Below are 15,332 nucleotides of genomic sequence, written 5' to 3'. Positions count from 1 at the left end.
TTGTTGATGTGGATGAATGTTGAATGATCCATTAGCCCTTGTATGTCATGATAGCCTATGTGAGTCCAGGTGTGCCTGCTACGGCTCTACGCCCCTGGCACTATGACAGATTATGGAAGTCCGGGTGTGCCTGCTACGGCTCTACGCCCCCGGCATGTATAAGTAAGAAAGATAGGGGCTAAATGGTGACAAGTTCATCCTTGTTGTGAAATGTTTGTGTTATGGCGCATACATGAAAGCATGATTTAAATTGATGTTTTATTATTCTGCTCACTGGGCTCTAGTAGCTCACCCCACTCCCTTTATCCCCAGAGTTGCAGGTATAGGATAGATCAGGAAGTCGGCTAGAGTGAAGTTAAGTCATGTATGTTGTAATAGATAGTAGTGGACATGAACATGATGTAATGAGTATTTATGACCATGTAATGTAATGAATGATTTGATGATGTATTGAGGATTATAGTAGTGCTTGACCTAGAGGTGTGTGAATCCCCATTATGTACAGAGTGTTTAATGAGTAATGATGTTAATGACCATGATTATCCAAGCTGATATGTATGATGATGATACCCCATTGGAGTATTTGATGAGGACTCCAGTGTGGGGTTTATGTATGATTTTGTGCATGCACAAGTTTTGCTTGGATAAGAGAAAAGAAAAATTTTTACAGATCATGTATATGTTGTTATGTATGGGATTCCACAGGTTTGCAGGAGGTATGTAGGCTTGCTACGGGTCCCGGCGGCCTTAAGCCGATCTGGATCCTAGCGCCGGTAACGGGTCGAATTTCCGGGTCGTTACAAAATTCTGTGTGTGTGTGCAAAAAGTGTGAAAAAAATTCTGGTGTGTGCAAAAAGGGGTAAGAATAATGTAAAAAGAAACAATAAGAAACAAATAGAAATCAAAAGATGGTGTGATCAGTGAATAAATACTCTCCAGTACCCCCACACCTATCCCAAATATTGTCCTCAATGTTTGAATATATATATATATAGAGAAATGAAGGAGAAAAGGGAAAGGGACTTCTTGGCCTGTGGGTGATTTGACCAGTGACTTGGGCAAGCACTGGGCAAATCACTGGGCAGATCGCTATCTGTCACGGTGCTGGGGCAGAAAATGGTCCACCAGCAGGTCCAACAAGTGCTCCATCCTTTGCATTCGGTCCTCAATCCTACTGAGACGAGCCTCTACTGTCTGGTTGGGGGCTTCGTCTTCTGGTGGCTGAGGAGCATCCTGCTGGGGTCTGCTGGAAGTGTATTTGCTGGTTCTTGCCCTGTTTCCTGTGTTGTCCCATCTGCAGGGGCTGCTGTGGAGGGGTGTCCCGCGCTTCGTCATCACTGTCGGAGGGGATGGGTCTCGGCAGCCCTAGTTTCTTCCACATGAACGGTCCGTCGGTGGCCTTCATCTTAATTCTTACCATTGTGGTCTTGAGTTTGCCGGTGGGTGAGTGGTGGGTCGGAGAGGAGAAATCTTGAAGAAGAAGAGATAAAAACAGTAGATAGCGTAAAAAGTAAAAGAGTAAAAGAAAAGAACTACTTAAAGTGATTTGGGTATGTGAACTGCCCTGATCATTTAATGCTGGCCCTCTGGATTCTTGACAGGGTGATTTGACCAGTGATTTGGATAAGCAGTGGGCAAATCACTTGGCCAGACCGCTTCTCCTTTGCAGTTGCTAGGCTGGTACTGTTCACGCCCTTTTCTGATGATGTGCTTGATTTTGCGATTGGACCGGTGATCTTGGTCAAATTATCTGGGCAATTGGGCAAATCACTGCCCCGATCACTTGTGACTATGGTATATTCAGTCGATTGGCCCGGCGATTTGGGCAAGCAGTGGGCAAATCACTGGGCAAATCACTACATCTGGGCTGCCTCCCAATAGCGCCCTGTTTTCTGTCTTGGGCTGGACTTCAGTGTCTTGCTCAGCAGTCTTGGGAAGGGGGATCCAAGGGAACCTCCTCCACAACATGGACAATAAAACCTTCATAGAATCTCTTCAAACGATGTCCATTAACCTTGAAAACCTTGCTTGTTTGTGGACTCCGTATGTCAATAGCTTCATGTGCTGTATCCTGTCTCTGATTCTGGTGAGATGAGCCTCCACCGAATGGTCTTGAGGTGCCTTTTATGTCCTCCAAGGTCCACCCAATTGCTTTTTTGTGCTTCTTTAACACATCAAGGAGCTTTTCCTCTTCTTCTTGGCTGAGCTGGTTAGAAATAATGACTGGAAGTGAATTTCCAGCTCCCAAGTAGGCATATTTGAGGTGGCTTGGCAATGGTTTCAATTCTAGTGCTGATTTCTGCTGTTTGCTGTCTGATTTGGGCTGTGATTTGGGCAGATTATCTGGTGGTCTGGGCAAATCACTTTCTGTCAAGTCTGTCTGCTCCAGTGATTTGGTCTGTGATTTGAGCAGATTATCTGGTGGTCTGGGCAAATCACTTTCTGTCAAGTCTGTCTGCTCCAGTGATTTGGTCTGTGATTTGAGCAGATTATCTGGTGGTCTGGGCAAATCACTGGGCAAATCACCCACATCCAGCAAGTTACAGCAGTCTGCTGTTTTTTCTGCTTCAGTGATGTTGCTGTCCACTTCTCCTTTCCTGCAAAGACCTTCATAAAGTAAGTTTTCTTGATCAAAATCAAAAATTTCTTGACTTAAATCATCAATAACATCAAGGCCATAAACAGGAGAAACATCATTGGGGAATTTCATGGCATCATAAACATTAAATTTGATAACTTCCCCTTCAAACTCCATAGTCAATGTGCCATCATGCACATCAATTTTTGTTCTTGCTGTGCTCAAGAATGGTCTCCCAAGTAAGATGTCAGAGGTGATTTTGCCCTTATCCTCCTCCATGTCAATCACATAAAAATCTGCTGGGAAGACTAGTTGGTCAACTTGTACCAACACATCTTCTAGCACTCCCTTGGGATGGACGACGAATCGGTCAGCCAATTGGATCACAATACTGGTGCCCTTGAGTGTACCTGCATTCAACAAGTTAAAAATGGAAAGTGGCATGACATTTATTGAAGCTCCAAGGTCACACATGGCCTTCTTTATTCCCACATTGCCTATCTTGCATGAAACCGCGAACATCCCTCTATCCTTGCATTTGGTTGGAAGTTTCCTTTGGATTACAGCTGAAACACACTCCCCCACACTTACCTTTTCACGTTCAGCAAGTTTCCTTCGGTTGGTGCATAGCTCTTTGAGAAACTTGGCATACCTTGGAATTTGCTTTACAGCATCAAGTAGGGGAATGTTGATTTCCACCTTGCGGAGTGTCTCCAATATCTCTTTTTCCTCTTTCTCCTTTTGGGACTTTGCAAATCTCTTTGGGAAGGGAGGAGGTATCTTGAATTTTTCTGCTGGTTGCTGTATTTTCTGCTTTCGGCTGGACTCTGCCTGATCTGTTGATTTGGGCAGATCACTTTCTGCCTTCTCTGGTGATTTGGGCAAATCACCGGGCAAATCACTGCTGGACAGCTCAGTTTGCCCAGCGATCGGGTCAGTTTCTACGAGTGAATTGGGCAAATCACTGCCCTGATCACTTTCTGGCAGAATTATCTCCATGGCCTGTTTTTGCAATTTTTCAGCCCTATGGTCTTGCAACTCTTTTCCACTCCTCAATGTGATGGCACTAACATTTTATCTTGGATTTATCTCAGTTTGGGAGGGTAGCTTCCCTTGAGACTCATATTTGCTCATTGAAGAGGCCATTTGGCTCACTTGTTTCTCAAGATTCTGCACAGTGCTTGCTAAATTCTTTACAATCTCTTCAAGAGGTGCATTGGAGTTTTGAGGTGCAGCTTGAGCTTGATTCCTTTGCTGGTAGCTTGGATATTGATTTCCCCTTGCATAACTGAAATTTGGATGGTCCCTCCAGCCTGGATTATAAGTATTTGCATAAGGATCATACCTTCTTTGCCCATTGAAGCCTCCAACAGCATTGACTTGCTGGTCCTCCTCTTGAAGGGAAGGACATAGATCAGTTGGGTGGTTGTTGGCACATATTCCACATGTCTTGGGCTGCTGAATCTGCTGGACTTGTTGGGTTTGACTCACAACAAGGCTACGGACAGCATTGGTGAGTTCAGAAAGTTGGGATGATAAAATGGAATTACTCACCTCATTTACATTCCTTGATGGCAGCTCTTGGTCTCCAAATTGTTGAGAAGCTGCAGCCATGGAGGAAATTAAGTCTCTCATCTCTCGAGGTGATTTTTTTTCAATTGTTCCTCCACAGGCTGCGTCAATAAATTTTCTCTCTGAGGGTAGCAAACCTCCATAGAAGTACTCAATGAGAGATTGGTCAGAAATATCATGTTGAGGGCAGCTTGTGCACAACTTGTTGAACCTCTCCCAGTACTCATACAAGCCTTCAGAGTGCTTTTGCCTTATGCCACTTATCTCTCGACGGATGCCTATGGCTTTTGAGGTTGGGAAGAATTTTCTCAAGAATGCTCTCACCATATCAGCCCATGATGTGATGGATCCGGGTGGCAAGTAGAATAGCCATTCCTTGGCATAGTCGTCAAGGGAAAAAGGGAAGGCTCTAAGTTTGATATCATCTTCGGGAATACCTTGGGGTCTCATGGTTGAGCACACAACGTGGAATGCCTTCAAATGCTTGTGAGGGTCTTCATTTTCTAGGCCTCTGAATTTGGGAAGGAGATGGATTAGGCCTGTCTTAAGCTCAAAAGGTGCTGTTAATGGGGGATATGTAATGCATAAGGGTGCTAGGTCTCCTGCTGGTTCAGCTAGCTCTCCAAGAGTTCTTTCCCGTGGCTGTGGCTGTGGTGCTTGGATAGGGATAAGCAAATTTCCAGCTTGAAGTTCAGCTTCCTCACGGACAGCAGGTTGTTGTGCCATTGCTGGATTTTCTGCCATAACCTGGAATCGGGTATCAGGTTCAAATGCAGTAGTGGCTATAGGAGAGTCTGCTGGTGCAAAAATTTCTGCAGCAGGGGCAGATGTGACAGCAAGTGCTTCAGCTGGTGCAGAGGTAGGTGAATTTGCTGGTGCAGAAAAATCAGCAGGTATAACAACAGCTCTGTGAGATGGTGTTGCTGATGAAGATGCTTTTGAGGCTTGGTTCCTCAAATTTGCTTGCTTCCTTAAGTGCTTGGCAGTTTTCTCAATCTCAGGGTCGTAAAGAAGAGTGTCTTTACGGCCAGACCTGGTCATAAAGGGAAAATACGTTAGTTAGATCAATTCCCCGGCAACGGCGCCAATTTTTGATAGGCGGTTGTCGAAGCCGTAAAAAATAAACCTATTATCAATCAACAAATAAATTTGTAGATAGTGGCAATAGGGTCGAACCACAGGGAATTGACACCAAAGACTTTCCTAATAATGACTAGGTGAATAGCAAATAAATAAAAGAGGGGGGTTTTGATTTGATGATTAAAATTAAATAGCAAAAGAAAGCAATAATTTAAAGTTTGAGTAAATCAATAAGAGAAAAGCTTCTAGTTGAAGTATGGATCCATTTCAGATTGTTTAGAATTGATCATTGATTCTTTAATACTCCTATTTATCTCAATAAATTAGTTTAGGATGTGGAAGACGCTTCTCACAATCCAAATTCCTCCTTAGTTCTAGTTTGATTAGGAAACGTTCGCTAATCAAACACTAGTTAACAAGTTGCCAAGGAACGTCCTTGGGGCCTTTGGCATCGAACAACTGTTAACTGCATTAAGACTTAGAGAAACCTAATTCTAACCTTGCCAACCGCGTGGCCAAGTTTAGATTATGCAACTTGATTAAATTTGTGTTCAAATAATATAAGCAATTACGTACTTAAATCATTCAAACAATTTGTTACTTAAGCAATTTAAAAGCAATGGGCCCTTATTGATTCTAAAAGCAAAGCAACAATTATGGAAAGATCAGTTTGCATAAATATTGAAAATAAATAGAAGTTTAACAATGGAGATTTAAATCTCCCAATTCATCACAAATTTGAATATTCTCAACTTCAACTAGAAAAGAATGAATTTAGCCACTCATGGTGACTAAAATACACAAAAGATGAAAAGAAAGGAGAAAGAAAGAAACTGCAGAGTTTCTGGCGAGAGGAAGAGGAGGCTCAATAGTTGATCAGAAGATGCCTTTGCTGGTTTGGAGGCTCTCCTTTTATAGCTGAAGAATTCTATCTATCTAGGGTTTTGAAATCCCTTTTTGATTTGGTGTTTGACTCCTCTTTTGATGTTGAATTTAATTGCAATTGGAATTCCTTGGATGAGAAGCTCTTTCGTGGCTCTTGGTTTTATGTTGGTAGTGATTGGGTTGGATTTGGACTTCTAAAAATTCGGATTTCTGTTTTCTGCCCAAATTCCCGCTCTGCTGTCAGTTTCTGTTGTGAAAGTGATTTGCCCGGTGATTTGACCAGTTTCTTCAAGTGATTGGGCAAATCACAGACCCGATCACGTTTCTGTGAGTCAGTTCTCTCTGTCTTCTGCGAGTGATTTGGCCAGTGTCTTCGAGTGTCCTGGACAAATCACTAACCTTATCACTTGTTGCCTCCAGGTTTCTGCTTCAGCTTGATCTGGGCGGATCACTGGGCAAATCACTGACCCAATCACTTTTCTGTCAATTTTCTGTACTTTTTCTCCAATTTTCCAATTTCTTCCTTTTCTGTAAAAACAAGATAAAAACCATAAATTAAACTAAAAAATGTGTAAATAAGCAATAAAAAAGATAATAAAAATGTGGCTAATTTATGCTTGATCAGGATATTATCATGTACATGCAGATAGACAGCCCAAAGGAGATCGACCACCATTTGCGCTGCTTCTACTCAAGATAGGAAGTGAGGTGAGATTTTAATTCACCAACGTTTCCTCAATATCCACAAAAGATTAATCTCTTTGAATTTGCCGACCGTCCCTCCCACAAAGTTCCCAAAAAACTACACAAATAAAAACACACATTTTCCATTGACAAATTTCATGCATACAACCAACATGCAAAATATATACAGGGATAACGAAAGAGTGATTTTTGTGTTATTACATTGTCCTGCAACTACATAAACATAAGATAACTTTCATTAGTACAGCCCAGATTTTCAGTTTTCTTCCACTGCAAACAGAATCAAAGCTCCACAGGTACTGCACCGCACTCCACGACATTCCGAATTGGCAACAAGAGGGGCTACTAATACCTACAGAAATTCAAAAGGAAACAAACCCTGCAACCTGAGCTTCAGATTTCCACTTTCTTGACATAACTAGACTTCTACATCAGTTGGATGGCTAACAAATCTACAGTTGCCCGGAACCAAAAAGTCTTGTTAGAACAGCAAAAGATTTATTCCATGCTACTTCATTAATTAGCTCTGGTGGAACTACTCTTCATTGCTCCCCGTCTGTATCTACTGGCGTGAAGACTTCAGCATCTTCTTCAATGAATCGACTATATAGCCAAAAGATGGGCGCTGAGCCGGATCTCTGCCATTGAAATTAAGCAAGCATTGGCAATGGAATTTATATGTATGAACTATGAAAAGATGAATAATTATAAGAAAAAGTGCAACTGTTCCAGGAATCAAGGTGCAGCAGTTGTTTTTGCTTCATCAAATATCAATAGATTATGAAATTAGAGAAAACTTACTCAGCCCAGCAGGATTCCACGAGAGAAGCCAACGCACCCGGGGTATTCTCTGGTATGGCAAGCCTTCTATTCTGGAAAGCTACAGCTCCAACCACCTGAAATCTCCCAAAGTTATATCAAATCCCAAAAAATAATACATGTGTCTATTATAACAAAATTAATAATTTTAAAAATTGATGCTACAAATGATAAATCGTCAGGCAAGAAAGAAACACAAAGTAAGAAATATGGAAGAAGTTTTAGAGAACCCAAATGCTCATCAATTATACCTGTGCAGGACAAAGTCCACTCCAAGGCTGTTTCAAGGTGATCAACTCCCATAGGATAACTCCAAAACTGTAGACATCAGACTTCTCATTTGATGGCTCACCACGAAGGAATTCAGGAGACATCCACTCAGGCTGAAAATGAAAGCAAGAGAGTTACATGCTAGTCAATTAAATATTCAACCTGCAAGATCTCGTGGATATCTGACTTCTTATGGAAAGCCTAACACTAGGAGCCTATAGCTACTAGCTAAATAAGTGTAAAGTGAACCACAACAAGATCAGCAATAGAATGCTCAGTTACTGATTTCGTTCTGATTCTTCTGAACCCCTGAACACAGCTGACAGAAAGCTAATTTGTAGCCACCATCTAATTACTAATTATAATCAACAAGCAACAAGAATATGACTTACTGTTCCAGCTACAGATTTTGACGGTATAAACGTGCTTGCTTTAAATCTAGACAACCCAAAGTCGCACACCTGACAAATAAATACAAGTGTAAGTCATAGACAAATTAACCTGCCTGCAACAATCAAATGTTATACATCGTTGGTACTTCACCTTTACTGTCCAATTTTTATCAACCAACAAATTTGGAGATTTTAGGTCCCAGTGAACAATTGGAGGGTTCATACAGTGAAGATAATTGACGCCCTTGGCCTGTTAACAGCACATAAATATCAGTGTTTGCTACAGAATATACTACTAGCAAATTAAATGGAAAAACAATCGCAGTACTATTACACACCACATCCAGTGCCATACGTAAACGCCGCCTCTGATCCATCATGTCCCCAGCAGATGGCCTGTGTATGAGGCGGTAGAGACTACCCCTGTTCCACAATATATAGACATCATATTTCCTTCACACTTGAACTTAAAACCAGCTACCTTGCTACTTATTGGATGAGTTACCTAGGCAAATACTCTGTCACAATTGATAGATGAGGACTCTCGGTGACTGCACCCATGAAGAGAACCACATTTGGATGACGGACACGTTTGATTATTGCAACCTGAAGAAAAATGTCCATTGAAACTTGAGGTACATCACATATTTATAAAAGAAAAGAACTCATGCGATGAAGAGATGCCAATTTTGGTAAGCCCTTTTATATTGAGGCGCAACTTCTGATAATGTTGATCATCAATCACAGACACGGATTTTACACTTCAAAACAATATTTAACCAGTGACAGTATGAAGTGAGATCTACAAAATCTCAACTGCAAATTCTATTAGAGGCAAATATGGAAGACACACACTGAAACCATACATAGACCAAAAAGAATCAAACCATTCCACTTGCAAAATTAGCAAAAATTGGAATACTAATAGAATAGTATCCTCTAGAACATAGACAAGCAGAAACCAATAAAAACAAGCCAATCAGGATGCACAATGCAGAAATTGGACACAGACCAAAGATTTTGGAACACGGCAAACGCATCTCAAAAGAGAGAGGGGGGGGGGGGGGGTAAGAGTAGGGAAAAAAAAAAGCAAACAATATATTGCAACTGACTGACAACTATGTGAAAAATGCGCCACTAAGGCAGAGAACACAAGAAATGGACAGAACAGTTGCATATTACTGACAGAAACACTGAACAAAAACCTCGATGATAGTTTAACCATCTACCTACGACCTACCTCTCTCAAAAACTCCCTCAACTGATTATCATGAAAATCTTGAACAGTTAGAACCTTGACAGCAACATCCTACATTCAGAAAAATATAATTATTTGCTGAAGTCAATCACAGCCCAACATTAATAATAATAACAACAGCAACGTAAAGCAACAAGTTTACAGATCTAAAGTAAGGCACTGTTTGCCATTGAGCAAGGATAAAAAACACTTTTCAGGAAAAAATGGAGGGAAAAAAGAAGCAGCAGCGGCAGAACTTCCTATACTAAAGGTCTCTCAGCAAATTAATTTTTAGAAAAAAAATTTACAATCAATCGGATTTCAAGTTACTGAGGATAGACTTAAATCAGTAAACATATATTCCCAGGTGCAATATACTAACCGATCCATGCCATTCAGCACGATGCACTGTCCCAAAAGAACCTGCAAGCATAATGGCAGAACATAGGCCTCAAAATCATTGACTTCAGAGAGTGTTAATTCAAAAATGAAATAGTGAATTAAGCAGCAGCTGAGGATTTACCAGCACCAACACGCTCCTTGATATGTAATTCATCCCACGAGACCTCGAGCCAGTCTATTGCAAGTGATGGTTCAATCTCCAAATATCTTGGAATAGTGCCAGCAGGTAATATGCCTCGATTGTCAAGTCCACTCTCCACCTCCGTCACATTTGACTGACAGGATATGCTCACTTCAGTTTTCTCGCCCACATTGTCAATAATTGGACTTCCACACACCACAATCTGTTTTTGGGGAGTTTGTTGTATAACAACTTGATCTGCTTCACGTTCTCGGCTAGAACTCTCAGCTACCACATCCCTCATTAAATCCAGTGGAATCAAAGATGACTCATTTCCAAGAGACGCTTGATCAGCTGGAACATACAAAGAAGACTCGAGATTCCCCCTTGTTTGTTGACCTTCTTCTTCCTTGCCTGAAAAAGTTTTGATCTTCACAGTCAGATGGCCACAAAAAAGAGTACTAAAGGTACAGACACAATGATATCCAACAACTATTACGTTAAACATTAAGCAAATTTATCATTGTGTTAATGTTATGCTACAAAAATATCATTCACAAAAAGTACTTCTGAAATTGAAATTATGCCTTCAACCTAAATTCTAAGCACTTTGAAGCATTAAGCATTCAATGCATGTACATGTGGCATACCTGAATATAGATTATCTTCTATCAAATTACATGAATGATTTGAGTCCAGAATCTGACAAGACGAATCGTCCAGGTAGGAATTGGAATCTTTCAGATGAGGAATTTGAAATGGTGATGGAATCGAAGATATGAACCCGTTGATGGTGGAATCTGGACCATGGATGTTTCCTGGCTCCCCAACTAGATCAACCACATATTCCCTGTTGAAGAATATACACAAGCATATGAACAACAAAGTAAGGGAGACAACTGAAAAAAGATACAAATCCTGATACTTCTAATTGTCTAATTGGATTATGGTACATCTTTCAAGTTCTCTAGTTGAGAGTTCTATCTGAATTAGAAATCTAATATTCATGCTACAATAAGACATGTCAGGATGAATCAAAAGGTAGAAGCAACGCTGATGGATTATGATTAGCTTGAGGGTGTGCCAGAAAGCAAAGAATATACAAGGCCATGCATCAACAGAAAAACAACTTATTAGACAGTTATCCCAGAAACACAAAAGCAGCAAAATAATTACTGGATATCCAGGTACTGAATCCTCCAGCAATCACACTTACTTAAAATTTAAAGCAGTCTTCAGCTAGTGGAGAAACTTAAAGCACAAATTTTAGTATTTTTCTTTTATTTTAATTTTTACTTTGTGGTTTATTAATAAACAATTATCGGACCTTGACAACTGCTTATCGTCCTCAATTTTGACAAGGCAAGAAGCTCTGTGCTCTGCAACACAATACTTGCAACCTCGAGCTATCCGACATGGCAAACCTATATAATCTGCCAATTTCTGCATAGGCCAAAAAACATCGCAATTAGCTAAGAAGACTCTATGGAACTTAATTCTCCTTTAATCTATTTATAACAGCCACAAGCATTCAAACCAAAATAAATTTATATATACACTTGCAAAATAAATTGCACAAAAAGAGTGAAGTCTTATTACTTCAAAACATAATTGTCAAATCGAGATTCCAACCCTAATTTTTTATTTTGTGAATTGTGAATTGACAAAATCTTTAAAATTAATTAAATTTTTTTATAAATATTTTTTTTAAAAAAAAACAAAAAATATCATGATAACATATTCTAATGATATAGAATTATCATCTAGCTTATTAGCAGAACAATATATTATTAATATGTTTTGTAATTTTATGTTCTAAATTATACACTTCGAAGAAATAGTATTTCCTCTTTGATGGATCAACAAATATACTTTAACATAACTTTACACAATAAGAACCGGTTAATCTAGATTATCACCTTGAATAAAATTGCGCGATGCCTGCAGAGTCCCATGGATAGGCCACCAATGGGAATAACAATACACTTATGGAAGTTCCTCAATCTCCTGCTAACTATTTGCCAGCGTTTATGAAGATCACCTTGCTCCCCCGGGAAAGTTCCCCTGAAAAATTAAATTGAATTACTTGATCACAATCAAACACCTACATACAGCATGCAATTGTTTATCAAAGAAGGAATCTAGAACTTACCCCATGCAATTTTTCAGAAAAAAAAATTAAAAAAAAAAAAAAAACTTACCCCATGCAAATAGCAACGAGTTTCCCCAGTCTCTCCACCAAAACAACCGTACTTTCCGAGGCACAATAAATTTCGTGAGCTTTATTCTCTAGCTCCTTAAGGCGGGAATCGCCATGCACATCAACGACAACCACCTCCATTGATACCTTACTTGGTTCAATTTCTCTAAGGGACGTTAAAGGAGGCATCCGCTTTCCTTCATCTTCATCATTGCACATCACCCACAGATATGGATCCATTCCAAATATGTTATAGAATCCATCTGTTATTCTGTCACTGTACGACAAGCGGCCACTGACCTGAAAAACGAGCACAATAGATCAAACACATATCCGATGACTTGTACAAAGGTGGAACTCATAACTCTTTCGAGCTAAAGACCACGAAAGACCAATATGCAATTCCCTGTGGCATACAAACTTGACTCCTCAAAACGAAAAGCTGTTCAAAATGAAGAATAATAACATAGTATGATTGGACCATTGATATAAAAACGAGACTGTGAAAGGCAGTGGGTACCCAGAGACGATAAGATACGGCTTCAGCATTGGAGGACTCAGGCCTGCCCTCCTGCAAAAATACAAGCTCACTAGCAAGGCCAGAGTGAAAACAAATCCTTTTAGCTAAAGCAAGCTGCAGAGAGTAAATCTCTTCAGTCCTCTGCGCTCCCTTCTCATCATTCTCCTCCGCCTGTACCACATCCTTCCTCGAGGTGCTAATCCCAGTGTCTTTAACATGGCTAAAATAATTTCCGTCCAATGTAGTCCCCGACAACCAACTACCCGTATAACTACACCCGCTCGACTGTCTCGGCAAGGACACCTTGCCGTTAACATCCGGAATCAGCTCCGGCTTTCGTGCTGCAGGTTCCCGAGTAATCAAAGGTTTTTTACCCTCATCATCAGAGGAGGATGTTCGCAAATTGACGTGAGAAACCAATTTATTATCATGTCTCTCGGAAAGCCAGTCCAAGTAGTTGGCAAGTTGCTTCTTCTTTTTTCGATACTTATCTTTCTGACCATACTGATTCCTCCTTTGATGATACTTCTCGTCATCGCTGCTCGTGAAGAGATCATACACTGGGGTCGACGATGTGCTATTGTCCAGTATAAAATAGTCATCTTCGTGGTCACTGAAATTATCTTTGATGAGCTTCCGCTTCTCCTCAATGGACAGTGACCTAGGAGCACTGTATCCTAGCCGATCAGGAAAGTGCCTCGGAAAGAAGTATGTCGTCCTATGAGGCATTTTTTCACGACCTCCTTAACTCACCGCACCAACGGAAATTTTCCTTTCTGAAAGAAAAAATAACAAACCGCAGGAGCACACCGTCACCACTTACTCTCCTCGCACACCGTTAATCTCTCTTTCTCCCCACTCAAAATTCAAGTCAGGCTCGCTTTGATAAGCTGTTTCTCGTTCTCGCAAATGAAGAAGAAGGGAAAACAAGTGTCGACAATCTCTGCAACTTGAGAAGATTCAAGGAATGAACTAAAATTAAAACTCTTTCCCAACGTTACACACTTATCTGCCCATAATTTGAAAGTGAGGTCTCTTTCTTGCTTGTTCCCCGTAGGAAAATTTAAATTTGCTTGGATGATGAAAAAAATAAAGGAGCTAAGCTTTTGTTTGCGCAGTTTTATGGGTAAATCAAAGGGAGGCTGAGTTTCATTGCTCTAGTGGTGTCGATTAAGCCAAATAAAAAGAGACAAAAGGGGAGATGAATCGGTGGAAAAATTAAAAATTAAAAATGTCGAAAGGAGTGAAATAAGTGATAAAGCTAATGATCGGGGTGTGGTGAGCCGGCAGGAGTTTGGAAGGGGAGCACGCTTAAAACATAGTATAAAAACAGTCGTTATATATAAACTTTTATGGCGATATGTCTATATTTCGCATGATGTGCACGTGTAAATTACTGAAACCGCAAATTTTATGTTCGAGGAGTATATTTTAACCTTATTAAAAATTATTTATTTATTATTATTAAGGCTAAACAAATTTTTGATAAGAGTAATAAAATAGTTATTACTTAAATTTGAGTGAATTTTAAGGGAGACAGGTAAAATTAAAAAATCTAAAACATCTTTTAATTTGATAAAAATTATTTAATAAGATAATTGATACATCTAAATGTGTTTGGAGGATAACAGTTAAAATTGAAAATTTTAAATTATTTTTTAATTAAATTTATTTTTAATTGATCAGTATAACTTTTAATTGATCAGTATAACTTTTAATTATTTAATTATGTTTATTCATTAATTAAGGTTGAAAAATAAGATGCGAAAATATTTAAATTCAAATTCAATACTTATAACGATATATCAATTCATCTTAAATTTATTTAAAGATTAATATAAATAATTTAAATTCATCTCAAATCTAATTATTATTATTATTATAGAAATAAAATATAAAACGTATAATTTTATATATTTTAATTAATAATTTATATAAAAATATTTTTATTAATAATTTTCATTTAAAAATTAAATATTTTTAAAAATATTTAAATTTTAATTTTTAAATAAAAATATCTTTAAATATTATTATATAATATATTTATTTATATATTAAATTAATTATTTATATAACCGGGTTAAATTAATGAATACTGTATAAATAAAATTCAAATATAAAACTCAAATTCAATTTGAATTCGTTATTATTTTTTAAATTAAATCCTTTTCAAACTCAAATATAATTATTCAGCTTTATTATATTAAGATTCAATTACATGGTATATTAAAAATATCAGACCTATTTCTATTATATTGAAAAAAAAAATCCAACTAAAAGTTAATAATCTCTTAAGGGTATTATTTTCATTATTTTTTTTTATTTGATAAAAAATTAAAAATTTATTCTGTTATATTTTTATTATTATTATTACTAATCAAAAATTATTTTTAAAATTAAAAAGTAAAAATAAAAAAATAAATATTGAATTTTTTATTATAAATTCTATTAAACTATTATATTTATTTATCACTAACAATTTTAAAATTTTATATTCATTTTTTAAAATATATATTCATTCAATTGGTTTATAAAATATATTTTTATTTTA

The 15,332-nt window shown here is 38.3% G+C and overlaps 1 protein-coding gene across 1 annotated transcript; it reads right to left on the bottom strand.

Annotated features, from left to right (window-relative positions):
• Positions 1-6,923: 6,923 nt before the first annotated feature.
• Positions 6,924-14,068, bottom strand: LOC110606890 (serine/threonine-protein kinase CTR1-like). The gene is made up of 15 exons (XM_043953194.1): positions 12,782-14,068; positions 12,263-12,561; positions 11,981-12,125; positions 11,389-11,504; positions 10,712-10,911; positions 10,062-10,475; positions 9,921-9,961; positions 9,542-9,610; positions 8,807-8,907; positions 8,640-8,724; positions 8,453-8,551; positions 8,302-8,370; positions 7,891-8,022; positions 7,622-7,716; positions 6,924-7,458 (listed from the first exon to the last, which is right to left on the bottom strand). The coding sequence occupies exons 1-15, from the start codon at positions 13,508-13,510 to the stop codon at positions 7,383-7,385; spliced, it is 2,670 nt and encodes an 889-aa protein (XP_043809129.1). The 5' UTR covers positions 13,511-14,068; the 3' UTR covers positions 6,924-7,382.
• Between the last annotated feature and the right edge of the window lie 1,264 nt (positions 14,069-15,332).

The sequence above is a fragment of the Manihot esculenta genome, chromosome 18, assembly GCF_001659605.2.
Source record: "Manihot esculenta cultivar AM560-2 chromosome 18, M.esculenta_v8, whole genome shotgun sequence".
In the NCBI taxonomy this organism is placed as follows: domain Eukaryota; kingdom Viridiplantae; phylum Streptophyta; class Magnoliopsida; order Malpighiales; family Euphorbiaceae; genus Manihot; species Manihot esculenta.
Note: the sequence above shows the minus strand (reverse complement) of the source record. Positions and strands in the feature narration are given on the sequence as shown.